Below are 27,211 nucleotides of genomic sequence, written 5' to 3'. Positions count from 1 at the left end.
CAAAGCAATAAAAATTAACTGTCAAAGCAGCAGCTTGATCTTTCCTGTCAGCTACCAAAACTGCACTCTTGGTCATGACTCTCCCCCCATACAGAGATTACTGAATCCGTACAGTGAAACAATTTTCTGCCCATCATCTGCCGAAGCAGTATACAGAACAAGAAAAGGACAGAAGGCTTCAAAATCAAGTGTTACTAATTTTATTACAACCAAGTGTTAATCCAGGGTGCTGCTTTGGGTTGAACCATTGACAATTTAGGCAGAAGCATTATGCTGTGGGGTTTTTTTTCAGCAAAGATTAGTTTTTTGACCAAGAGTTCCACTTTCAAGCAATCTGAGCAAGCACCCTGCTGAATGTATATAACTAGATTTTTTTCTATTCTTTTAGCCAGGTGTCTTGCCTTATCTGGCTCAAGACATGAAAATCTTTGGTGCTACCAGGTCCTCCTTTTCAGTGGCAGCCGATACTCGTATCGACTTAAAGCTGTCAGAGATGGCTGCAGCCTGGATTAAGCTGTTAGAGGAAACACTTTTTTCTAGTTTAAACAAGGTATAGAAGATGCAAACACCGGGGTCTCGATTCCAAGAGAAATTCAGTGTGCGTAACCTTATTTAATTAAACCATTAAAAATGCATACTGGAAACGTAAGTCACACAGGAACCTACTGCTCAAACAACACACAACCAGCACATCTTAAACAGTTTAATAGGGGCTGCATGGATTCTGCAGTAAGAATATTACATTTGTCATCGTAGACTTAATGGCAATCTTTAAATTATGTATCACACTCAGAACATAAGCAGTCACGACTTACAAAATGCCAGAATTAAGACGGTCCCTTTAAATTTAATCATGCTGCACTCCATAGAAACTCTGCATTACTCAGTATTTCTGCACAGAACCACCAACACTCTCCTCAAACACATACGGAGACGTCACTTCATTTACCATTATTTAATATTAAACTTTTAATTGTTCCATGCTCCATTCTTTGCGTGTAATTAAAGCATAACAAATTAGAAAGACACTTGATAAACACTCTGAAAAGACTGACAAACATCAGCATAACGTAAGTCAAGGTGCATAACGCCTTCAGAACTCCTCTGTTTTCACCAGGAACAGGATATAGTAAGCAAAATATCCCAAAAATCAAATTTGGGCTCCAAAAGAACAAAGAATTGAACAGTACCCACTGCAATTCTACCAAGATGAAAAGATGAGATGAAAAAACCCTACTTTTGTATCTCCTTCATATGCTTAGGAAGTTAAAAGTGTTAAACCATTAAGTTTTAAAAAGCTCTCACATCTGAATAAAATCTGTCACGTTCTTTATTGCATTTTTGAAGGGAAGTTGAAAGATATCCCAGGGAAGAGATTCTTTGTTCCGGCTGATGGTGTATTTCACTACAGAAGGTTTGTCACAGTACAGGTAAGATGCCTTGCATGTATATCTAAAAAGTCTAAAGGCAGAGTCCCAAGACTTAAGAATTTCTTCAGAAACAAGTTCTGGATCTTCCCAGGCCCTGCCACACCTCTGAGGAGGTCCCAGGCATCAAGAATGAGTTATACAAGGTGAAGAAAGCTTTGAAGTTCAAAACAAACCGCAATGACAGCGAGGTGTATGAAGGTCCTGAAGAGCCAAATCAATTGGAGCATTTCAAGACAAAGTGTAGAAGCGCAGACAGATACCAGGGAGATCAAAGATGCAGCAACTGTGCATTAGCTGGGATGTCTTGGGTTTGACACGACCAGCTGCCCCAGGCTGCATTCCATAAAAAAATAAAATAAAAGTATCTGTCTGCAGGGAGGAATTAAGTCACAGGAAGAGAATACCTAGCAGTTCACTGGGAAGCCGCAATGTGAAACAGGCAAAGCACAGGATGCCATATTTAAGCACAGTCTCTTAGCAACCTTCTAGCTCAGAGACATTTTTCAGCAATTCGGTTTCTGCTTTTTCGAGATTTACAGTAGTCAAGAAGAGGTGGTAATTCTTGCCAGCAATTTCAATGAAGGAGAGTGGTTTCAAGACATGCCAGGATAAAGGAAGTAATTTCTGTGTTCTAGGACATTTAGATGGCAGAGGTTTTATTTCCCCAAGAAAGCAGCAGCAGCAGCAACTTTACAATAGAGAATTCTGGAAGCTTCTCTACATTGAAAACAAAGGTGGAAAGACACAAAGGTATCTTATCCATAAAGCCAGAAGGCTTTCCAGGGACTGCAACCTGAAGCATAACACAGTAATTTCAAGCAATTTTCATTTCCTTCTACAAACTTCATTAGTTGATTTGAAGTCACTAGAGCGTTGCATATTCTGATGAAGTTTCCAATTCATAACCTGCTCCTACTGAAGTCTGCTAACTCCACTGAAGTTTTATTGCCACAGTCATAATGATTCAAACACGTTCATAAAACCTTGAGATCATTAAAATCACTGCGTAAAAAGGGTCCTAACATCCTGATTAAGCGACCCCTGAAGATTTATATTCCCATTTGTTTTAGCATGTACACGTTTCCATGATCTTAAAATACAAATCAGTTGAACAGATTTACAAAACAAACTTCAGCACAGGTGGAATTCCCTTCCCTCAGCATTCCTGACCTCCAAATGGGAATACAAGTGAGAAATGTGATAGCATAACTGCTTGTTCAGCAGTAAAACAGAGCCTCTTTGCACATATCAAAGTTCAACGTTGTAAACTTTTGTGACAGTATTGTATATGGCTACTAGATTAGAAAGGAAAGCTAATACACTACTCCTCTGGGGCACTGACCAACTAATACAAACATCCCCAAAGACAGAACTTGTGAAACTAAGCTTCATTTTGTGGTAAACGAAGAAGAAATCCAAGGCTCCTTAAACACCTCTGAATAGACTGAACAATTTAATGTATCACAAAAACCGATATGCCAAGAAGGGAGCTGTAAACACATGTTAAGTCCCAAGATTTGCTACAGATACTGAAAACATGCCTTGCTGTACTAAGATATTTTTTAGGTTACCAGTGCTACTGCATAAAAGTAGAAGTAGTAATTTTATTATGCATGTTTCAAACAATTCTGCTCTCAAATAATACCCCTTGCGAGCTCAAACAGAGGTTCTGCCAAAGTGCCAAGTTATTGTATTTTCTACATTGTATTCACGGGGTTATTTGAGGTTACTTGAAAGGGCCATGACAACAAACAAAATCCTGGCAAAAGCCACAAGAAACAAGAAAAGCTGTCATGATTAAATGAGAAAGTAATCCAACCAGCATTGTTTTTCAAGTGACATGGTTAATACACAGACAACAAGACCATAACTGGGTACTAAATACCACTTCACAAAGTGAAAACAGTGATTCATTTTTGTAAAGCCAGATCTCCTCAGGACTTTTGATCTCATCTTGTTGGCTGATCTTTTATTTTTATTTTTTTTCTGCTTGACTGCAATGATTTGGAAGTAGCTTTCACCTGGAATCCTTTTGTATTGCATTTTAGCTTATAACCAGTTTTAAATGGCCATCCAGAAGAAAAATGAGGTTGCTAACTTCCCACGTTGTTATAACACTAAGCTTGAATACAAAGCAGAAGTGCCATGTTAAGCAGAAAGTAGACCATTGTTGGCATCCAGCAGCTGTTGCTACTGTGATTAAAACGAATTATACTTGAAGCACCTTAAAAACCTCCCAGAATAAATTTCTAACTAGGAAGCTAAAGCTATGATTCATAATTCTATTTAGACTAAAAGGCAGTTTTCCTGTGTCTACACTGGTGTTTAAATTCCCCAGTAAAATGACTCACCATGGTTCCAAAGGGTATAGCTCTTGAAGCATGGTAATAGATGGCAATGAAGTTAATGAAGAAGGCAGTTCCGCACACCATTGCTGGAATAAGGAAGGCTCCGATGAACATCTGCTTAATCCATCGCCTTCCTGTAAGAAAAGGTATTCCAATGGGACCGGTGAGATAACTTTTTAAACAAAATACAGTGGATCAGCAAGCTCTCCAGAATTTAGGTGCTTGAATTCTCCCCCAAAAAAAGGTAAAAGAAAGAAGTAACAACATACTACATCGATACAAGAGCCAAGAGTCAACTAGCAGTTTCATTTGACTCCTGGCAACTCACAAGATGGAACACATTAATCAATTTATTAGGCCAGGTGAAAAGACAGGAAAAGGGACCCAGCGTGAGAACATTCTGGCTGAAGAACAGCATATGCTGACTAAGCTGGCCAAAGAAACCAGGGTATGAACCGTAAGTGTGTATGTAAGCTGTAGATCAGTAGAGACAGGGAGAGCAGTGCTGGCCCTCTGTGGAGCCTGCTCACAGCCTGAGTGCACGTGAGAGCTCAGCACTGCTCCTGGGACAACTCTGCACTACAGCTGCTTGCAGGCAGCACCTGCTCCGGGTTGTCTTGACCCAGCTAAGCTGACTCCAGACATTCAGGATGCATTACGGAACTGGCTATCCCTGGTATAAAGCAAAATGTCACAACAGTAAATATACAGCAAACTGAACTCAGACATCTTCAACAGCAGCAAAGGTAGAAGGAAATCCATTTCTAAACCCCAGGCATAACGGGGGAACAGCAACACTTGTTAGCAGTTATTACCAAGTTTAGAGCTCCTTGGGGAGCACAAAAAAACCCCTCCTGGGCAATAATGTACTGTCTATATTTAAATTTAATATGCCACAGATGCATCTGTAACATGCACTAAAAAAAACAGTCAGGAAACTAGCAGATGCTTTTCAAGACCATCATGAACAAACACAAGTCAGGGGTTGATACATGTTTGACATGTAGGAAAAAAAAATTAAATCTGGCTCAACTCTACAGAATGGTACTTTACAGAATAGCAACCCTCATTTACCTTGATCTGTTTTTCTAAAAGATACATGAAAAGAAACATCTGACCTCCAAACTCAGAGTAGATCAGAGTGCAGTTGAGACTGACTACTACCAAGTATGCCATGCTAAAAAGATACAAATTTTCTTTTGCATACTTAACAGAATTATTTTCTCCTAAAGCACTGTAGAAGATAACAGATATTGATAACTTTTTTATTGCAGCATAGGGAATGGATGAAGCTAGTGGGCTGCAAGGATGTACTCTGTCACAACTCAGAGGCATAGTGGGCAGCACTTGAATGCAGCGTGTCCAAATCTGTTATGCCAATTTTTTTCGGGCTTCTGCTCTCTACTGATACTACTTTTGAATTTGCTAGGTATAAAGCAGAGCACACACTGAAAAGTAGAATAACCTTCTTTAAAAGATACTATAAACAGTTTTCCCCATGTACAATTAACGGTCTAATAAGCAGCATTAGTAAACATAACCCCCAGTGCCTATAGAGGAGAATTACGTAGGAGTCACCTGGAGAGGATGACACGAGCTGTTTAACAGCGTGTTACAGAAGAGGGAGAGACTATTATACTCTCTGGATGTCATGAGCCAAACAATTATATATGAGTGTGTAACAAGCAATTCGTAAGACACAACTGTTAACAGTTCTTTAGCTCGTATTACTTTCAAATTAACCGAGGACTTCAGCTATCTTTAGCTAGAATATGCAGCCAACACCAAATAGGAAATAATATGAATGTTAAACATACTAAAAGTATTTTCCAATAATTTAATGGATTCCATCTGAAGGACCTGACTTCGTAAGGACACTTCTATATTGGTGAAAATCAGAAGATAATAATATCTCCATTTAGTAATGTAATGAAAATACTGAAAAATGAAAACAATTTACCTCCTTGTCTAGCATAAAGGCTTCCTCCAAAATATCCATTCACTGGTGATGTTGCAGCATAAACAAATATAGCTGTACTAAGCATTGATCCTCTCCTACAAGAAATTATTTTTTTATAAATGAAACAGAAAACCAAACAGTATTACAGGAAAAGTTCACTGTGAATATGTACACTTAGCAGAAGTAATTATTTAATATTTTTAGATAATGTAGACATTTTGAAGTGCTTAAATTGTAAAATCTGCTTACGAGTGAGAACTGTTTGTACCCAAAGCTTTTGGCCACGTCTACTTTAATCAAGGAAAAAGAGCTCCGACATACTACGTTCTTTTCTGACACGCATTGATTTTCACCGGAGTACAAAAATCTCCCCTCTGATCAAAATACTCTGACATCTGCATATCTGTACCTTGTACATAAAGAACTAAACTACTTACATGACATGCATTAAGTGTAAGGTTTAACTATTGCCGATAAAAGCTACTCTTTGCTTAATATAAAGGCAATTATTAACAAAAATATATTAAGGTTGTGAATTATGTTTCTGCCATCTCAGAAATTAACTTTTAAGATCAAAAGTGTTCATCTTACAGAAAATGAGAAAACCTGATTTAGAAACTATAATGAAGCCACAAATCAGCATGGAGTAGTCCAACCAGAAGAGTTTAGCAATTTTAAAATTATGACCTCATTAAACATTGGAGTACTCATTTTGGCATAATTTTTCTGAAATTTTACAGGCAAAGCTAATAATTTTAAATCACAAAAGCCATACATTTTTAAAAATCACATCTAAGAATAGCAAGGTATAAACGTGATCCATAAATATAGCTGCTTCCCCATGTCTCTGCTACTCTTCGATAGCAAAAAGCAGCAGGAGGTTTTCAGCCAGTTTGCTGTACTACCTTCAACTCAGCTGTTCTGAAAGAGCCCAGACTTTTCGTGTTGAGGCTTTTGATGAAGCTCTATTGGATGCCTGCCTACTCAAAGAAGTAATCTGTGGTAAAATTGGCTCCCACGACTGGATGGACTGAACTAAGCAAATACACCTGCTGGTCACACACACTAGAAGAACATTATGCTAACATTTGCTTCTTAATTTAAAACAAAACAGAACAAGAACCTCACAAACCCCAAGCAACAGTTCCATTTTAGAAAGGTACTTGTTAGACAGAATCAATTTGAACAGTTGCCCTAACTTAAGCCAATTTGGAAACACATGCAACACCCTAGAAAACCACACACAACCTGAAGTGACCCATGTAAATCCAGGCTGCCTGTGAAGTGACCGGCAAATGTTCATCTAAAATTATCTCAAAATTTCTTATTCTTGAACTTACTCACCTATGCTTCAAATATTCTGACGGAAAAGCTTCTCAAAAAACAAACCAGCATTAATCAATTAATAGCTGACATGACCAAATTTCACTGAGAAATTTTCAGTTGGCATCAGCTACATGAACCCCAAGAGTTTTAAGAGACCTGAAGATCACTGACAGGAAATCATTCTTACAATGCTGGTTTACAGCATTTTTCACTCACATCACTTTTTTCCTAAAACACAGATTTTTCTGCACCACATTTGGTCAACTGTTCTGTTACACCTCGAAAATGACATAAAAGCCCATTGCAATAAGAAGCTAAGTGCACATGTATCTTTTAAAACTACTGTTCTGACACAGTTTACAATTGCTTTTACTTACAGCCTCCCTACAGTGCACAAACATTCTGAAATGGTTTCATTCCTTCCCTTAAAGGGCTGACCATACTATACAATTAAAAATGTGTACGTAAGTCTGCCCAGAAATTTAACCATAGGGCATAATGAGGAAATAACACCATATGAAAAATGAAAACATGCCAAGATACTGGTGCTACAGAGGGGCTTTTTAAACACACCATTTAAAGGCAGCTAAATTAAAAACCAAGAGTTCTCTCTAGTGGCACATTAGAAGTACTACAACTTGTTAAAAATCAAGGGATTTTTAATAGCATTTAATAATATGCAAGGGAAAATAGAGCAGGGATTTGAAATTTTAATCATTGCTTAAAACAATGGACTTGTGGGGAAAAAGACATTCCACCAGTACAGTATCCAAAATGCAGTCACTACAGAAACAGATGAAGCCCATCCAGGCCATCAAAAACCTCAAACAGATCAAAGGTAAGGAAAAGAACTACATAAACCACAAGCGGGGTGTTAAATTTAAACTCAAGCACTATTTGTTATAAATTAATTCTCTCCAGTCAAGTCCGCAGCCCACCCATCCCTGGAGGTTTTACATCCAATGCCTGCTAAGCAGTATCTGTGTAAAAGAACTTGAAAAATTAAATCTCCAGTCCTGAGAAGACTTGTGAATACGATTGGCTTAATGCACTGCCAGCAGTAAACAGGACTGTTCACAATACAGTGCACTCCTAGTTCAGTCTTTATAAGGGGAGGAAAAAAGGGAAGAAATTCAGTAAAGCCTTGTCACTCCAGATGAAACCAGGAGTGAAGTTTCTACCTTTTAACTGGGGAAAAAGGAAACTCTATAAAGATTTGTAACACCACAATTAACTAGTTAATGAAGTAATAGTAAATTTGCTTCTTCTGTAACTTTTATTTCTGAGAATTAAAGTGCATGGATATTAAGTAGGGCCTTGTTTCATGGCAGTTAGATTTCATAGTGCATGAGAAACCATTCTGTCTTTAATTTAAACTTTCATGGTGTCTAACTTTTCACTTGAGCCTGCTTAGAATCAGTGCTCTTTTTCAACAGTGAAGTTAAAGAAGACCAACTCACATGCTAGAAGTAGGACAAAGTTTCATTACAACTTAAAAGAATTCCTCTGAATATTACATCTGATCATTTCCTAAAGACTCTCACACACTTCTTTTCAGGCCAGTTAGAACATTCATTTTGGTCATTATTTTGATCATTTAAGCATTTATACATGGGATGCATGGCACAAATACACTTACTCTGTGTATAAATCTTCTATCATTGCAACAACAATGACTATAAGAGACACAGCAAAAATCTGACAACCAGAACCAATAAGCGATGAAAATATTAAAGGATGACTGGATGGTCTAAAAACATCTCCATGGACCTGCTTCCATCCGTACTCATCACCCAGATCTCTGTCCTAGGAACAACAACAAAAAAATTTAAGCCTAGTCACAACAACTAATGACAAACACACAACCAAGGCATAAGTTAAAGGTTTTCTTTATTAAAGCAGCTTCAAGCGCAAGTGTGTCTTCTCTCCTGAATGAATCAAATCTAGGAGAAAAGTTTACTTTTCAGATGTTTATGAAGACAAAAATTACTACCTCAGTGCATGATGCAGTAAAACGTAGCAGATTCCTCCCCATTCCTAAAATCCTCTGAAGTGCTTAGGAGTACACGAAGGCTTCTATCACACACCTAGAGTGGACCCCATTTAACCAAAGTGTGGATGTGAACATCAACACTAGAGACAATTCTCGGTTGCAACCCAGGTGCATGTTATAAAGAACAACAGTTACACTTTCAAGACACACATAGCGCAGTTTTCTGTCCAACTGAAGAAAGCCATCCAGAGCTGCTAACACAATGAACAGAGAAAGAAAAACAAGAAGCCTTAAAAAAGAGATTTAAAAAAAGCAGAAATGCAGATCTTACCATATCATCCATTTCTTCCTCCTTGCTATATCTCGCATAATCTTTTCGCAAAGTTCTCATTAATATCATAGACACTAGGCCAACCAGAAAGATCACCATCATAAAAGAATTGAAAATTGAAAACCAGTGAATCTACAAAAAGAAAACACATTCCTAAGGTTTAGAACTGTAAATGTGTTTCAAATTGTTCCAATAACAATAAACCGTTGCCTACCAGAACAGCACGTCAGCACCAGCTACGTAACAAGGGATGCATATTGTAAGTAACACAACATTTGTAGAAAGTCCCACTAAAACGGGCCTATGAAAGACCATACATAAAGCTTTTCAACAGCCAAGCTTGCTCACAACGAAGTTATCACAGCTTAGTTAATCATCAGCAAAATTCAAACTGGCCGTGTGTGCTCCCTTGGTAACGGCAAGGCAACACGAGGTACTGCTGCCTTCCTAAAGGAGAGTAAGTAGTAAGATGCTCACAGTCAAAAAGCCAAAGGAACCATTGCTTTGCACAGGACTAAAATGGGCAGCACTATTTTGCCTCTGACAAACACATCTGGTTTTCACTGAGCTCCAAACAGAATTCAAAATGTCTAATTTCGGGAAGAAGTCTAACTCAGTATACTACTCTTCAGGAGGTTACAACCACAGGTTTAAACCATCACATCTGACATCACCAACTGTTCTGGGCTAAAGCTTTTCACTTCGCATTTACTTCAGTAAAAGTGTATGGATGACCAACTGCAGTTATTCAGCTTACAAGTCGCACAGTTGTGTCCCTGAAATTTGATTGCTTCCAATCATGTGAATATATTTCCTTGAACTGCCTTGTATTTGCTGCAGGCTTGAAGCTTGCCTGGAGCCATCCAATTTAAGGAACAGAACTGTAACTTAAAACCTACAGTCCTAGACCTGCCTATCTCGTTGTCCCAAAACAGCTGGGACATCCAAAAATTCAAAGATGTAACCCAGAAATTCCATGACATCTTCTGAACTAAAGCAACCATTCTGAATGGCTATTTTGTAAGGCTGTCTTAGAATAACACATACTCTGTGTTGAAAGAAAGATGGGTCAAGATACTTGTCAAATCGGTCTTCAAATTTCACATCTGATTTCTTCCATTTCACCTGGAGAGAGAAAAGTTTACACATGAAAAAGCTCATTATAATATGTTTAGCTATACTAATGTGCAGAAACCCAAAATACGTTTTAAAAATCATCCACTTCAGATGTTTTCTTGCAGATGAATCGAGGTTTTGGGAAAAAACAATGGACTGATGTTTTTAAAGACTGATATCTACAGGTGATACATAGAATGGACATCAGGCACCTTGCCTCATGGATCCGATTTTGTCTATGCTTACATTTATGAACGAGGAAGAATCTGTCTTGCACCACCTCAGCTCAGTGTCTCTGCAAGACTTAACCAAAGATGCAAACTTGTAGCTGTCAAATACAACAAACTCTTTTGATGATTATAGAAGAAGCCCATAAAAATACTCACACTGAAGATGTCAAAACCAAAATCCATCAAATAACCCTATTCTTCAGTATTGTCAAACTTAAAATCATGAGGTTTTTTTCATAGTACATAATGGTAAACCAATGAATTTTCTTGAAACACTTTTGGGCAATACCTTTGAAAAATCGTCTCAAATTTGCCCAAGATTTCAGCACAAAGGTTAGAGAAAGCAAGCATGTTTAAATATGTTTAAGAATGACGGGCTAGAAAGCAGTGAAATTTTCCCAGAGATTTCTTTTTGCTTACAGCACACTTATTTTTCCTCAATATTTCCATGTTCTGCATTGGATAAAAAGAGGCTCGTGGAGAACATTACCAGTGTTCACTGAGCAACGACAACACCCTCTACTTCTGCTCCCCCGACAGCAGCTGAGATCTGCTTTGCTGCCATGCACTGAGGATGGCATCATCTGCACCTGAACTCTCTGAGTACTGCGCCCAAGAAAAAAGGCAGTCTAGCAGAAGTGAAGGAAATCAGACAGTAGAACAACAAAACAGATGGCAATAGGAAAGAAACGGGCATAAACTGAGATTCAAGCTGTCTGGAAGTGAACTGAATAAAAGGGATCAAGCTGGACCCTAAAAGCCAAACTTTAAAGCTACACACTAAAAGCTGCTGCCTAAAATCAGTATGACCACAGGATTCTGCAATCTAGACACTTCAATTGCCAATAACTAACTCTGAAACCAACTGGAAAAGCATGCAACTCTGACCATACAATCATAAGGTAGCAGCGTATTACTGTGATCAGTTACTACATTAGCTGCACAGAGAACTGCTCTGCATCCGGAAGATTTAATTGGACTAATGAACTATACGGTGTTAATATGGTAGCACAACGTACTTTTCAGGATTTTTGCAAGACTGTTTTCATCTTAATTTTTAAATACAATTCTAGAAATTAAACACAAATCTATACTATTTTTTTTTTCAAAAGCATGCCAAGATTAGGAAATACCAGGATTTTTACTGATCTTGAAACAAGTGCGGTCCCCCTGTGCACACCTTTTGTACAATACATGACAAGGAAATATCCTTTCCAGCAGAAGTTCTTACTCATTACAGAAGAAAGCGTATAAATGTAGACTGAACATCTCACTCACCACAGTCCTGAGACAGATTAAAAACCCCAAGACTCAAGTACTACTCACTTTGAGGAATGACATTAATACTCCTCAGTTCAAATTACAGTCTTGTTCAACATCGGTAGCTGGAAACATTAATAGCTTTCACCATTGTTTTAAGCAGATACATTTCTCGGTAGAGCATCTGCCACTAACAAGCACTGCCTAGAACAAGTCTGTCAGAGACAATTTGTGAATGAAACACCACACACACGCCAGCCCAGCAGTAGCCCAGTGGTGCCAGCAGAACTGGATAAAGCCCTCTTGAAAAGTCTTGAGCTCTGTAAACTAAAAGGATTGTAAGGGAACATCTGATGTTATTGTCTTTATTGGCAGATACTCAGCGCTGTCCTCAAAATTCACAGAGCAAATGGACTTCACAATGCTGGTAGAATTTGAAATAGAAAATTTCAACATTTCTACTAACAATTTTGCAGTAAAAATAGGGAGGTTAGTGTAAACATAATTAGAAAGCACAGATGAAAACCAATTATCTGCACGTCAAACTATACAACTTACTGAGCATAAGAGAAGTGTGACAGTGGCAAGAATGTCCTTTCAAATAAAATCTTATGCTGACACCTACTGCCAACACACTGTAGAAAAGCAATGCATTAAGAACTAGTTTCAGTGTACAAATGTGGTGCATGTGAGAAACGAGCCATTACAGAGTTAAGTAACGTCAAATAAATAAGGAGGAAAATTGAAAAATTTAAGTTATCTCAGATCAGCAAACATCTTTTGTTCATTACACCACAAGAACTCAATGTAATAGCAGAGGGCTTCAGAAAAAACCTTACTAATAAGGTTATGCAAGCAAGACAAATTTCTACTGGAATTGCAAAACCAAAATAAGCTTTGATACTGACGGCCTGCGAGGTATGAAGGCTTACAGTGGGTTTTGGTTCTAGCTCAGCAGCTGCTTCAAATCTATGACGCAAATGTCAGAACTCCAAACATTAAGAAAATGCAAACCTACTGGGGGGTCTTCTAAACTTTGAGGCTCCAGACCTGTTAGGATATCTTCCTTTCCCACAGAAACATTTTTTTCCTGCAGATTATAGAAGCTTCAGTTTGTTTGAAGTGTTTCAAAAATCATAACTTTATATTTATTCTTAATAAACCTATCGGAGTGTTTCAGTAATAAAAAAACCCAACAACAGCATTTGAAGGAGTGAAGATGCAGCTTCTTCTAATGTAGTCTGATGCATTAATACACAGTAGTAGGTATACAAGGACACATTTTGAGGTATTTCACCGTGTAGAGTTTCTTATTACAGATGCATCACCAAATTACTTACTGAGTATGACATCTGGATTTTTGTGTTTGGTACCAATTTCACCTTTCCTTCACTGGTGAGGTTGACATCTACAATCCTATTTCCATTGTAACCAATTTCAAGTTTTTTGTAAGTCCAGAGGTAATAATCTTCTCCGTTTTCATCTGCTTCTCCAACAATACCTGCAAAGGAAACACGTGTAAGCATCTATTACAGGTAAGCTTTTCAAATATTCTCTAATTTTTTTTTTAAATATGCATTACAAATGTTCTGTCAGCTAAAAAAAGCCACATAAGTACAGTGAAGAGAACAAAGCAGATCTTACGCCGGATATGGAACAGGTTATAATGAAGCAGCAGGTATATGAAGGAATGGCACTTGTGCATTACCTGTGCTTTATGATTGTCAAGGTGGTATTTTTCTGTCATGTTTTCTACTCACACTCATCTGTCAGCACTGCCTTGTAGACGCCATTCACATGAAACACGTGCCCGTTTGTGCCTATGTCACACAGCCTAGCACCTGGCACACCGTCTGTTCCCATAGTAATATCCAAAACCACGACAGTACAGACCTCTAAACTACTCAAAAGGACATTCTGATCAATCACTACCTGAAGGAGTGAACTAACACAGCGCTTCGAACACTTAGGGAGATGTCCTGAAACGAAGACTATCAAGCCTGGCTGCTCCACCGTGGGACAGCAATTGAGGAAAAAATAGGAAACGGACTTGTTTTATCAGAACATACTCAGAAAGATCTGGTTGCCTCTGTAAGCTCAGAAAACTGTGTAAACCTTCCAAAGTGCTCAAACAGGAATTTTAACTCATTATCTTTAGTTATCAGCAGTTAAGAAAAGTTATTTTATGCCCAGTCTTTACTGGAAATAGAGTACTCCTTACTGGATACTTTGAGGACGTCCTAAGGAGAATTTCAGATATTAATGGTTGTGTGCATGGTTGTGTGCATGACTGTTACATCAGCAAGTCTCACCAACGTGGGAAACCATGAACACAAAACATGAACTTAACTAAAGTTTGCCAGGAGACAGGAGGAATGCCACAAACCCATCTGGATGAGCCCACAGAAGTGAGCAGTCTGCTTTAAGAACAGAATTAAACAGAAGTTGCCTAGAATTCTCAGCAAACATGAACACCATCTCAATCCCTTCCTTTTAAACTCTTCAGAGAACACTTCCTTTCGGTGGCACTAAAAAAAGGACACTAGCCACTTACATTTAGGGAACAAAATGTTGGTTTAATCCAGCTACAAGACACAAATCAACAACGAGAAGAACAGTGGACTGGATGATACAGCACATACAATACACGCTAGCTAGGAGGGTTGTCAGGAAAGGTAACCCAAACAAAGTGGATCAACATGACAGCCTACAAAGAGTAACAAAAAAGCCACTGCAGCACAAGATATATTTAATGCTAGCTGAGGGTAACCAGTTCTGGACACTACTTTAATAAAACAAACAAAAAAAAAACCTTCTCGGTATTTAGAGTATTTCAGAGATGCCTTCATAATTCCACTCCTTTCTCAGCCCCCCCATCAAGAACTGATCAATTTTCTGCAATAAAAGCCAAGGCAATATTGACAGAACAATCTGCAGTCCTGCTAGTTTTACCTAGCCCTCAGGAGACAGAGCAAAATCTTCAGCACTGCTTGCTTTCACACCTGATGCCAGACTGTATCCTTGCATAACATTACCAGTACCTACAATGCTGCAGTCATCTACTGAGCAGCACAAGTTGAGGTTCTGGTTCCAACCAACAAGTATCAAGACCAGCTTCTTGATGTCATACAAAGATGACACTTAGATCCTGCATATTTGTCAGCTGTAGCATTACGAATGACTTCATGTGCACACAAAGCATACTACTGAAGAACACTAAAAACACTGTAATCACAGGAAAACAGATTGTTCAGTTAAGAGCATAGAATTCAGCTAGGGTATACAAGATTTACTATGTTTATTTGTTCTTCAGTATTTGCAGTGAGAAAAAATGTTCCCAAATAAGATCAGCAAAACCAGTTCGAAAAAAGAAAGTCTCCAAGACTCATTAGCCACACAGGATCCTAAAGAAGTCACCTTACCCTCCGCCATCCTTGGGCACTCTAGAGCCTACGCAGCTCCCACCAGTCTAGGAAAATCATTCATTGATCTTTTGCTGAAATGCCAAAGCATAACAAGTACTGTAGCAACAACTGTCACTCATGGATGATTTTTAAAAGCCTCCCAGCAATTGTACAAGAAGTACAGTAAAGGCCACACAGACTAATTAGGGTCTGCTCCAAGCCCTGCCAGAGAGACGTTACACACACTAAGCAAACCAGCTGAGAAGAAAGAATACAATATATGATACTACTACTGTTGGTCATTATAATGTTACCTCTTAAAAACAGATACACTAAAAAAAGCGACCTTCCTGACAGATAAATAATAAATATACAAATAAATAAATAAAGCGCTAGCATTTCTGGCTGGGGCTCAGTTCATCAGAGAGCTACTTTCTAAAATCAATTAAAATGATACGAAAGGGTTAAAAAACCCACTCTGAATGAATGAATGATGGGTAGCATTATTCAGCATATTACCTATTGCAGAACTCTGTCATGCAGCTTGAACTGTACTCTTGTAGGTGTTGTGGGGTTTTGTTTATTTTGCCCAATTTTAACTGTTTCATGGAACACAGAGGCAACAAAGACCTTACCTTAACGAACTGGTTTTTGGTGCTTTTCATTTCCCTTCACTTTACATCTGCAACAGGGAGATGAGGGGCTTGGGGTTTGGTTGACTGTTACCAATGCAAAGTGCAATCTGCAGAGCACTCTTCACTAGGTACGTGATCGCAGATTACAAGGGAGTAACAAACACCAGAGATCTTAAGAGACAATGGCAATAAGGACGCAAATTTTGATTCAAGACACAAGCACTTGCAAATCCAGATTAATAATACTCAGGAAGAGCAATTTTAAAAACTGTAGACGAACTGTCCTGGTTTGAGCTAAACAGAACTCATTTTCTATTTAGTGATTTTACTTTTCAGCTCAGTCTCTTTTAAGTGACTGAACTTGCTGAAAACTGGCAGCATGTTTTTCCCAAACAGCGCTGCTAGAAGATAAGCTCAAGGTCAGTAGTCTCACCATGGGTGCCGTGTCTGTGTCTACAGGGGAGGAAGCGGACCCAAAACTGACCAATGAGGTATTCCATCCCACATACGTCATACTCAGTATAAAGCTGAGGGATCACGAGGGTCTCATTCCCTTTCCACCCTTCTTCCATCTTGGAGCCCTTCCATCTCAGACCCTTCCATCCGTCTCAATCCTGCAGAGGCCAAGGCCTGAGCAGACCCTGCTGGTTCATCTGCCACTGATCCTGATTTGTGTGTTCCTGCATCAGCTCCCACTGCTGCTGAGTTTGGTCTGGGACTTTTCCAGTGCCCGGCTCCGCAGAGCCTCTGGTGACGTATTCATCATTGGGAGGAGGGCGGGGGAAGGATTTTATATTGGTTTAGTATATATTTGTACATATCTGTATATATATTCCATTATTTTCCTATTTACAATATTATCTGTAGTATCAGTATTATTGTTTCATTAAATCTGTCAGTTTTATTTTCCAACCTGTAAAGTCTCTCTCCCTTATTCTCTTTTCTCTTCCCTTCTGGGGAGGGGAGAGGGGTTAATAGAGAGCATCTGTCCAGGATTTAGTGGCCGGCTCAGCCTTAAACCACAACAACAAACAAATGAAACTCCTTCATATATCCACAGACTCCACATACAAAACTGTTAAAAGCTAATAAATTACCATAAGAGTAAATCAAACAGCTCTTGCATTATTAACACACAAGAACGAGCAAAATAAAGTTTAAACACCAAAACAGTTTTAAGAAAGTTATTCATGAGCACATTAACACAGACCTTATATCTGATCTATCTGATTACCACTCACGTGAACATTTAAAATAACTTAATCTTAAGAAATTGGCATTATTAAATCAGTGCTTGAGGAACAGAACAGCTTTTCACTGTTCTTGTAATTCACTAGTACAGGCCATCCTACTGTTCTTTCAATGCAATAATCCTTCAACTTATTTGCATTATTTGGTTACATAAGTCCTACACACTTCTGAGATTCTTGTAATGAAGCTTAGTCATTAAATGACCCCATGAAACCCACTAGCACAGGCCCCCTGCGGGTGTAATCAAGTTGTTTAAGCACGGTATCACTCACCCCATATCGGCAAGTCATCAATATACATCTGGTACCAGTAGTGATTTTTGATAGCGTACACAAACGCATCTCTTCTGCCTTTGTCCAAGTCAATCTCACAGTAAGTAGTCTGCATTACATCCTCTGCAAAAAATTAAAGCACAATTAATGAAGTATTAATGAGCTGCCTCAAAGCAAAGGCAAAATAAGCAAACAGAGGAATGGCCATTGGGGGGGTCTTGAACCCCTCCTGGCTCTCCTCCTCAAGTAGGTAACAAGCAAGGACATTTAAAAAGCAACCATTAAAGCAATGACATGATTGGTCTTGCAGTTCTACCCTTCCACCAGCAGAAGCTTCCCACAGACAAGATAAGGAAAAGGTTTCAAAGTATCCTTTTGCTACTTCACTCACACTAAATTAAGATTCGTTTGCTGTTGGCAGCTTTACCTGGACATACCATGGGAACTCTTTAGAGGTATGAAATTAATAACAAATACCTAAAACCAGCTATGATATTCTCTCTCCATTTCAGTATAATCAGGCTCATCAAGAACACTGTTTGTAAACACAAACTTTTTAAAGTTCTCAGCAATTTTCAAGAAACCACCAGAAGAGAAGAAACAAAGCAATCAAGGTAAAGGTAGAGAAAAAGGACAGGAGACAAAACCAGGAATAACACAAGGAATGCACAAGAAGCTGCATTGGGAAATAAAATAAATCCACCTCCTCAAGCCAGAAAGCTAATTTTCCTCATCTACAATTCATAAGTAATGCAGTTAGCAGCCTTTTTTTTCCTTTACATCCCAATTTTCTTCCCAAATGTTTCTATTTCAAGTGAAACAAAACCAAAGGGCTCATATTTACAAGAATTCAGACAGCAACAGATTCAGAGACAAAAAAACCCTCATCCACTTCTCAGTGAACATTTTCACTTCGCAAGTAGTGAAACAAAGTGAATGTAAGTAATTCCAGCTCCCCCTCCCTGCTCTTTCTGTCATCACTGGAACAGAAGACACAATTCTAGTAATAAAATTAATTTGTGCCCCAAGTACAGCTCTCATCTCTATCACAATTCAGCTTTTTTGTATACACTAACTGCGATATAAAGCTTAAAAAGAAACACAAATCACTTACACAGAAAACACATCAGCAAGCAGAGTATTTCCAACACAAAACACGACTTCTCTGATAATGACAATTTGTCAAAATAAAAACATGCACAGTATGTCTGGTCAAGGAAAAGCGAAGCAAAGGCTGGTGAAGCAGGACAGTAAGAGCCAGCCAGCAGCAGTCCTGCAGAGCTGCACTCATTTCCTGTAGCCCTGGAGAGAACAGTGCCCCTGGCAATTCTGGAATGGACCCATCTTTTTCTCCTGTTTCTTATGAAAACTGAAATATTTTCTATTTTTGTTTCTTCCAAAACCTCATGAATGCACTCGAAGCTTCATTTTTTCAGTGAAAAAAAAAATCATCATTTCTCAGACTGACATAGCAGGCAATAAACCTTTTGCTGGAAAAAACCAACCAACCAACCAAAACCAAACCAAAACCACTCCATTCAACAACTGTCCCAAGAAGCCTTTTCAACCATGGTTACATCTTGAGGACCCAGACATTCAGGAGAGAGAAGTCATTAAAGCTGGCACCACAGCTGAAACACAGACTTACAAATTCAGGCCTCAGTTTGCACTTATGCCTCTGCTGAGCTGGAACCTATACTTCTTTGGACTATGTTCCCTCCAATAAAAGCCTCTGCTTGGCACTTCACTTTAACAGTCTTTTTTTTTTTTTGAGTCATCTTGAAATTAATTAAAAGAAAAAAAATCAGAATCCCCATCTTCTGGATTTGTTGCTAAGTAGGGATTAATTCTTTCTAAAATACTTAGCACTTTATAGTCACTCTCCAGCCATTTCATACTATACTCAAATAAAGGATAATGGCTTTCTAATTTTAAATTAACTCACAAAGGATTTTTCAACACACAAAGGTCAAATGAAAATGCACCATGAATTAAAATAAGGGTAAAAAAACCCAAAACTTGTTAAAGGCTGTTCAATGAAGCATTACCTAGCACCAGGGCATGGAAGCCTGAGTGGGGAAGTGCTACAGGCAGCAGGCTGGTGTTAGGTGGTTCTCCTCAGACTGCTTCAGCCACACACACAGGAGTGCCACATGGCAATGGGAGCAAGTGCTACTACTGAAATAGCAGTAGCAGGATGACCATGAGCCAGCAATGTGCCCTTGTGGCCAAGAAGGCCAATGGCATCCTGGGGTGTATCAGGAGGGGGGTGGTGAGTAGGTCGAGAGAGGTTCTCCTCCCCCTCTACTCTGCCCTGGTGAGACCGCATCTGGAATATTGTGTTCAGTTCTGGGCCCCTCAGTTCAAGAAGGACAGGGAACTGCTGGAGAGAGTCCAGCGTAGGGCTACAAAGATGATCAAGGGAGTGGAGCATCTCCCTTATGAGGAGCGGCTGAGGGAGCTGGGGCTCTTTAGTTTGCAGAAGAGGAGACTGAGGGGAGACCTCATTCATGTTTATAAATATTTAAAGGGTGAGTGTCACGAGGATGGAGCCAGGCTCTTCTCAGTGACAAACAATGATAGGACAAGGGGTAATGGGCACAAGCTGGAACACAGGAGGTTCCACTTAAATTTGAGAAGAAACTTCTTCTCAGTGAGGGTGACAGAGCACTGGCCCAGGCTGCCCAGAGAGGTTGTGGAGTCTCCTTCTCTGCAGACATTCAAAACCCGCCTGGACGCCTTCCTGTGCAACCTCATCTGGGTGTTCCTGCTCCGGCAGGGGGATTGGACTGGGTGAGCTTTTGAGGTCCCTTCCAATCCCTAACGTTCTGGGATTCTGTGATTCTGTGAAATAAAGATCACACGAACCGAAAGTGCTCTTTTGAGAGACCTTTCCCATTTTATAGCCTGGATACAGCAGCTTTTGTTTGCAGCTATTAACCAAAACAGATTACAACCTAATACCAAGTTACTCCCTGAGCTTTCAGACCCATGGAATTTGGCACTAAACTAACTGAAATGAGCCATTCTGTATCTACTGCTCTAGGATGTGAACGGTAGTTTTTGCTGCAGTAAAACAAACAAACAAACATACTTCGAAGTATCATCTGGAGTGAAATGACCGCACTGACATCTGACCAGGCCGCAGACAGCAGCATGCCACCAAAAAACACTTTTAAACCATTTTAACGGATTTTACTCATGGTATTCAGAACACCAAAAAACATCACAGCAACACTAAAATCAACTGCAAAAAAGCCCCAACCCAGCAGAATCCTTAGAAACATGACTTTACGTATAGTGTATGATTTCCCCTCAGCCATACCAGCTCCCCTCCTGTCCCCCTAAAACAACCGAATGAAAGCAAGAGGAACGAAGGTAAGGGTGCCTTTCTCCAGCCACTGAGATGGCTGAAGCTGTCATTTAGTTAGAGTGCAGGATTAGATGGCTGAGTTCACAGTCCTCTGTGCTAAATGAAAGTGCCTTAGAAGAGCATTCAGTGGCTGGGGAAGCTGAAGTCTACTTCAGCACAGCTTTACCAGGCCTAGTGTCTGGTACACCTGGTAACTATCTATGTTAGATAGTTCTTATCCAAGTTATATTGTGTGTATATCCAAGAGGAGTGTGAAGTTAGAGGTATGTTCTGTGTCATGTCCACATCAGGGATGTCAAAGAGGTAACATCTGCTGAATAATGCACCTTCAGTAATGTCAGTAGCACATTAGGCAAATTTTAAAAGAGCAAGACTCATTCCAAAAGCAGGTGTGCTTATGGCAGGTTTCAAATTTTCTACGAACAATTGGATCAACTGGGGTTTATTCAAACATACAACCCACATAAAACCTCGTTATATCTGACCATCTCTTAGTACAACACTGAGCATCACCCTCAACGGCTGTCACATTTTCTAGAGGTGTTATAAAAGGAAGTCTTGGGTAACAAGTTCTCACCTTAGAAGTACGGTCATTTAATAACATTTCTACGTAAGCACAAAATTTAAGTATGTTAAAAAAATTCTTTTCCCCTTTAAATTCATTTTCTCATTAACTGTACGGCAATGTGAAAAATTAATTTTCTAATTGAAGTCACTATGATCCCAATGCTCAATACATTAAATAATTCACTGGGTCTCAGGTGTAACGTAGAGGATGTAAATTCAGATGCTTGAATAAAGAACTTGACATATTACATAAAAAGCATTATTACTGTAGACTTAGCTTGACCAGAGAATTAAGCCAACTGGAAACCTAAAATCATATTCTAAATGTATGTTAATAATTCATTACTTTCTTCACGAAGATATTTATATAGATTTGAGACCTGTGATATAAGTGACATATTTGAACCAAAATCCAGCTATCCTGTAAAGTCACAAGTATCCTTTCACATGACACATTTTAACTGTAAGAAGAAACATTACTTCATGGATTCTTGAGCACAGAGATTTGTCCCACCAGCCACCACCACAAGCATCCAAGTATCAACCTCCATTCTCAGCAGAACACATTTCTGCAGAGCCACAGTCGTCTTATTCTATTTCAACAATACAGGGAAGGTCCATCGATTCAACTGACAGCTTTACTTACGCAGTCTATGATACCTGTGTTACCGACAGCTGCAGCCTAAATAATTCGTTGAATATGCTGAAAATCATGCAGCTTCACATGTATCTGCTATTGCTGTCCAGTGTTTACTTACGCAGTCTATGATACCTGTGTTACTGACAGCCGCAGCCTAAATAATTCGTTGAATACGCTGAAAATCATGCAGCTTCACACGTATCTGCTATTGCTGTCCAGTCAGTACGTTGAGAAAGGAATTGTTCTTTTACTGCAGAAGCTGATTTATTAGAACAATTCTAATTCCCCTTTACTCACTCCAGAGGATAAAAAACCAAAACTATAAAATCCAAATCTAGTTTAATTTTTTAAACTCTTACAGTACTCCTTTAAAGAGGAAAAATACCTGTGACTTAGTCTTGCCGTAACCCCAAACACACACGAGGAAAAACATGATTACCTGTTAACTTAAAACTTAGATCAGATTAGAGGTTGTGGAGTCTCCTTCTCTGCAGACATTCAAACCCCGCCTGGACGCCTTCCTGTGCAACCTCACCTGGGTGTTCCTGCTCCGGCAGGGGGATTGGACTGGATGAGCTTTTGAGGTCCCTTCCAATCCCTAACGGTCTGGGATTCACATCGTTGTGAAGAAAATCTGTACCCATCTTTCAGACGGTCGTGCCAACATTTTAAAAAGTAGGTCCCTACAGTTACGTATTTAGATGCATATTCAAGCATCTAAATGATTACTGAAAGGTACTTGAGCAGCTCTCAATTGTTTCAGCCATAGATGTTGGATACTCAACACTGCCTGAAGACACATTTTTTTACTTAAGAACATATGAATCATATTGGCACCAAAATATAAGCTTCTATTTGTTAAAAAAAGATAATAAAAGAATAATAATCACAAAACCCCCAGAAATCACCAATGACTGTTTCACTTTCATTGCAGCAGCAACAATAAAAATCAATTTCACTGATACATTCCAGTTCCAATTACTTATTATTAAAAAAGGAATTCACATTTCAGTCAAAAACAAGATGACCATCACAGAGTCACCAAAAAACTGAGCTACCATCACACTTCAACAAACAAATTAGAAAGGAATTCTTTATACAAATGCTAAATTTTACAGACTAGTCTATGAATTTTAAGTTTTCCTACAGGTATTGGATATAAATTGTATGAGTTTTATGACAGCTTTTCAGTCTGTAAAAAATTAATCTCAATTAGCAATCTTTTCTTCTGGGTTTTTACTTTAAAAGCCTGGATATCAAGCAGGTTTGGAGTTCAACAAATTCTACATCATTCTGTATTGAATAAGTAGTAATAATTACTGTTAAAACTACTGTTAAAGTTAATTTTTACTTCTTACTCTGAAATTCAGAACAAAATGATGTTTTAATACTTTACATGGCAGATTAAATACAGTAAAATAACGTTATTCCCATGCAGATCTCACTTCATGGATCCAGCTAGAAATACTAAAGCACCTCCTGACAGAAGCTGCTGGATGCCAGCTAACAGCAAAGAGATTATTGTCTTCATCTTTTATTCAGAGGACACAGATTGAAAGGGAAAAAACTAGAAGTGCACACAGACAGCTTCCCAGATCACGTACACAGTCACCAACCAGCTACCATCTGCTTTATAGGAAACATCCGACCTGCAGTTACTTTGGTTAGGAGCTAAATTCTCTGCAGGTTCAATACAGAGTAGCAATCTACATAGAGCACCAACGTGTTCCTAATAATAGATACATTTTATAAAAGCAACAAGGGACATGGATGAAGAGGAATTCCCCACCTGCTACAAAATGGACCAGCACATCAATCACTTGTGCTTACAAGCCATAAACACCTGATTCCTTTTGAAAGCTCTACTCTTCCATACCCATTCAAAGCCAGGTTTATATGACATCATGCTCACACTGTCTGGAAGAATATACCCCAATATAGCAACTACAGACCTGGTATGCACTGGTAATGCAATCAGAGGTGCAAAAAGGTAGCTGAGAAAAATATAGTAACAGTGGAAGACTGGACTTTAAACCACGAAGAAACTGCACCCGATTTTTCACAGTAAATAATACTCACAATACAGAAAATCTAAAGCTTTCTGTGTCAAAACATCAGCACAAGCAGTTGTGAATCAGAATGTGACACTCATAACCTGAAAGCAAAATAAGACTTAAGGAAAACAGCTTTACCTGTTGTGAAGAAACAAGACAGACAACAGATACACTAATCTGTCAGGGCCATAATCAAAACCAAAACAATCACAAAGTACAAAAAACACAGCACTTTTCCATCATTTTGAATCCGTTAGTACAGGATGACTTTGGCTCCTGGTAGTCCTGAACTCCAAAAGACTTGTCTTAATCAATAGGAATGGTACCAACTTCTATGTATCGATGAGCCGGAGATTCAGTGTTACTCAAGTTGTACTTATTTTTGTTTGAGAAAACAGATGCCAAGTTTAGGGTTTTTTAAGTGTTAAAGAATTACCAAAACTGAAACTCACTGATTTCTCCATTATTAAAATATTTTACAGAAGTATTTAAGAGTGTATTCGCAGAAGAATGGATTCGTCCAATCCTCTGTCTCTGCATATTTCCCTTAGAAATGGCAGAAACTAATCTGGAAAGCTAACTACATCTGACTACAGACTATAAAGTGATCGTATGAGGAGACAAAAGATAAACTGAAAGTTTCAACGATCTCATCTGTTATTTCAGGGAAAAGACAACGAACATGCTTTACAAATGTAAACCAGCCTGACTAGTGCATGTACTTCCGGTACAACAGAGGCTTTAGCGCTTCTGGACCCCCTAAAGATGAAAATTTTTTCAAGCATTTAAGCAGTTCTTGATGTTGAGCCAGTCCATTTCCTTCCCTTAATATCACCTCAACGCTTCCGCTATAAAAAGAGATCTCCAGGTCAATACAGAAAAGGACAGGTCCAGGACAGAGGTGCTGAAAAGTGAGCTACATACAGAACAGCACAAGCTGCTCAGTACTCCCACTCACAAGACTTGATGCAGCAAAAACTGACAGGTGAATAAATGAACTTCAGATAATCTTCAGAAAATAAATGTGGAAACAGGACACTTCCTAAAAGTAAACATTAATTCACAAACCTTTCAGTCTTTTCAATTTGATGCTGCATCTAGAGTACACTTGTCACTGGAGTAACACAATCCCTTTGCAAAGATGGGGCAATTAAAGGAAGTAAAAATTACACATATAACTGGCTGTAAAAATAAATACTCATCATGTTCTGATAATAAAGTTTTACTTGATCTTCAGAGCCATGCTGAATTGCTGCCAGTTGCCTTCTCTGTTCTCTCCATTTCGCATTTCTGCACATATTCTCTCAGGTTTGTCAGGAAAAGTATTTCTCCCATACTGAATAAGGTTTTCAGTATGCGACAATTCTCACAAACCAGTAACAGGACTGTTCTCCAGTATCTGTGCAGGTACAGTACCTTTCTTAAAAGGAAAGACTCAAACCCAAATTCCTTTAATGCAGAGATGCTATCCCCTATGCAACGTAAAAATTTACGAAGAATTTACGGTTTCAACAAACTTTTAATCTTTTATTCCACTTATCCTATGTATAACAAAAACACCATCAAGTCTCTTATTTTCCGGAGGTCCAGTTTGGGATAAAACTTTTGTTACTTACAGAAAGTAAGTAATCAGAAGTCCCATCTGATTGCAAATGCTCAGACAAGACACACTATGCTTACGTTCTCCATCCAGTTAAGCACTGGTGATGCAGTGAAGTGTAGCCCTCTAGGGGAAAAAACCACGTACACACAGAAACCCAAATTGGATTCAATCAATAAATGTTAAAATTCAATACAGACAAAAGAATCTGTTATTATTTGAAGCTCTGCAACTACCAGTTACAGATATCTGAAAGGCCTCTGGGTACCAAAGCACACACAGAGAAAATACGTGATTGAAAGCTCAGCCCCTAGCACCATTTGCAAAAGAAGTTAAATGTCATTTCCAGAACAGTATGGAGAGACTGCAGGAAACGACAGGGAAAAACCAGCTCCATCCTGACTGGAATACGATGAGTTAGAACCAAGTACGTGTCAAAGGTGCTTTAAACTGACAGTAACCAGGAGGATACAATAATTAACTTTGTGTTAAGGTAAAACTTTGCAGTGCTCAGCCCTTGCTACTCCTTTCCAACTGCAGAGAGTTTGCAAGTATTTAACACCATATACTTTTAATCATTCATACGCAGAAAGCTTAGTTTTACTTTATAAAATGTAATCGGTCACTTCAGAAGAACATATCTGCTGCAAACATCTTCTTTAAAGGGCACACAGATGAAAACTTTACTGTAAACTGAAAAGCCAGTAGGAGCAGACAATCTTGCATGGCATTTCAAGCAACACCACAAAATATGCTTCGTTGCTAGCAGCAGCAAACTTTCAATTCTTCTAGTTTAAAAATCCATTTTTAAGAGTTTGTGGGTTAAGTGACTAAGCACACTTTCAATTGCTTACCTTTAAATTTGATGTCAAGACCACTAAATTCCAATTCAACTCCTTGAAGTGCTTCTCCTAGGGTTTCATGGTAATGGCTGATGCTTTTTTTTGATCCCACACAGAAAGGAAGAGAGAAGTATTTGTACGTTTCCTGGCGATTGTGGTAGGGTCCTACTGTATTCATCCATAAAACAACTTCTTCTTTATCTTGGTACTGAAAGATAAAGTTATTGAGTTAGATGAGAAGCTCAGCAGAATTAAAAACAAAACCGAAATTCTCTCGTTCTATTACTTAGCAAGGCAGGATTGCTCAACCACAGGCAACAGGTACAGTTAAAGTCGGTCGAGTATTTTTGTCTTTTGCGCAGCAGAGATTCTAGGACAAGTTTTCCAGCCTCCTTTCCTACAGAAAAAGATTTAGTTGATCATACAGTTCCTTAGAGCCTATCACTGAAGTACCACAAAAGGAGGATTCATACGAATTTAACAAAGAAGCAGAAATTGCAGAGAGGAGAGGTGGAGAAAAGCAGAAGTCTCAAAAACAAACAAATAAATTTTGTGGAAACGCATCAGTTAAGAGCAAAA

General features: G+C 38.8%; 1 protein-coding gene across 1 annotated transcript in view; it reads right to left on the bottom strand.

Moving 5' to 3' along the window:
- Positions 1-26,834, bottom strand: part of TM9SF3 (transmembrane 9 superfamily member 3) — a 40,176-nt gene extending 13,342 nt beyond the window's left edge. The window contains exons 1-8 of the mRNA XM_010190867.1: positions 26,645-26,834; positions 17,557-17,679; positions 13,335-13,495; positions 10,436-10,513; positions 9,389-9,520; positions 8,704-8,870; positions 5,739-5,833; positions 3,782-3,912 (exon numbers count right to left, since the gene is read on the bottom strand). Coding sequence (XP_010189169.1) covers positions 3,782-3,912; positions 5,739-5,833; positions 8,704-8,870; positions 9,389-9,520; positions 10,436-10,513; positions 13,335-13,495; positions 17,557-17,679; positions 26,645-26,810 — 1,053 coding nt within the window. The 5' untranslated portion in view covers positions 26,811-26,834. The remainder of the gene's footprint in view (positions 1-3,781; positions 3,913-5,738; positions 5,834-8,703; positions 8,871-9,388; positions 9,521-10,435; positions 10,514-13,334; positions 13,496-17,556; positions 17,680-26,644) is intronic.
- Positions 26,835-27,211: the final 377 nt, after the last annotated feature.

Source organism: Mesitornis unicolor, unplaced genomic scaffold, assembly GCF_000695765.1.
Source record: "Mesitornis unicolor isolate BGI_N332 unplaced genomic scaffold, ASM69576v1 scaffold5868, whole genome shotgun sequence".
Classification (NCBI taxonomy): domain Eukaryota; kingdom Metazoa; phylum Chordata; class Aves; order Mesitornithiformes; family Mesitornithidae; genus Mesitornis; species Mesitornis unicolor.
Note: the sequence above shows the minus strand (reverse complement) of the source record. Positions and strands in the feature narration are given on the sequence as shown.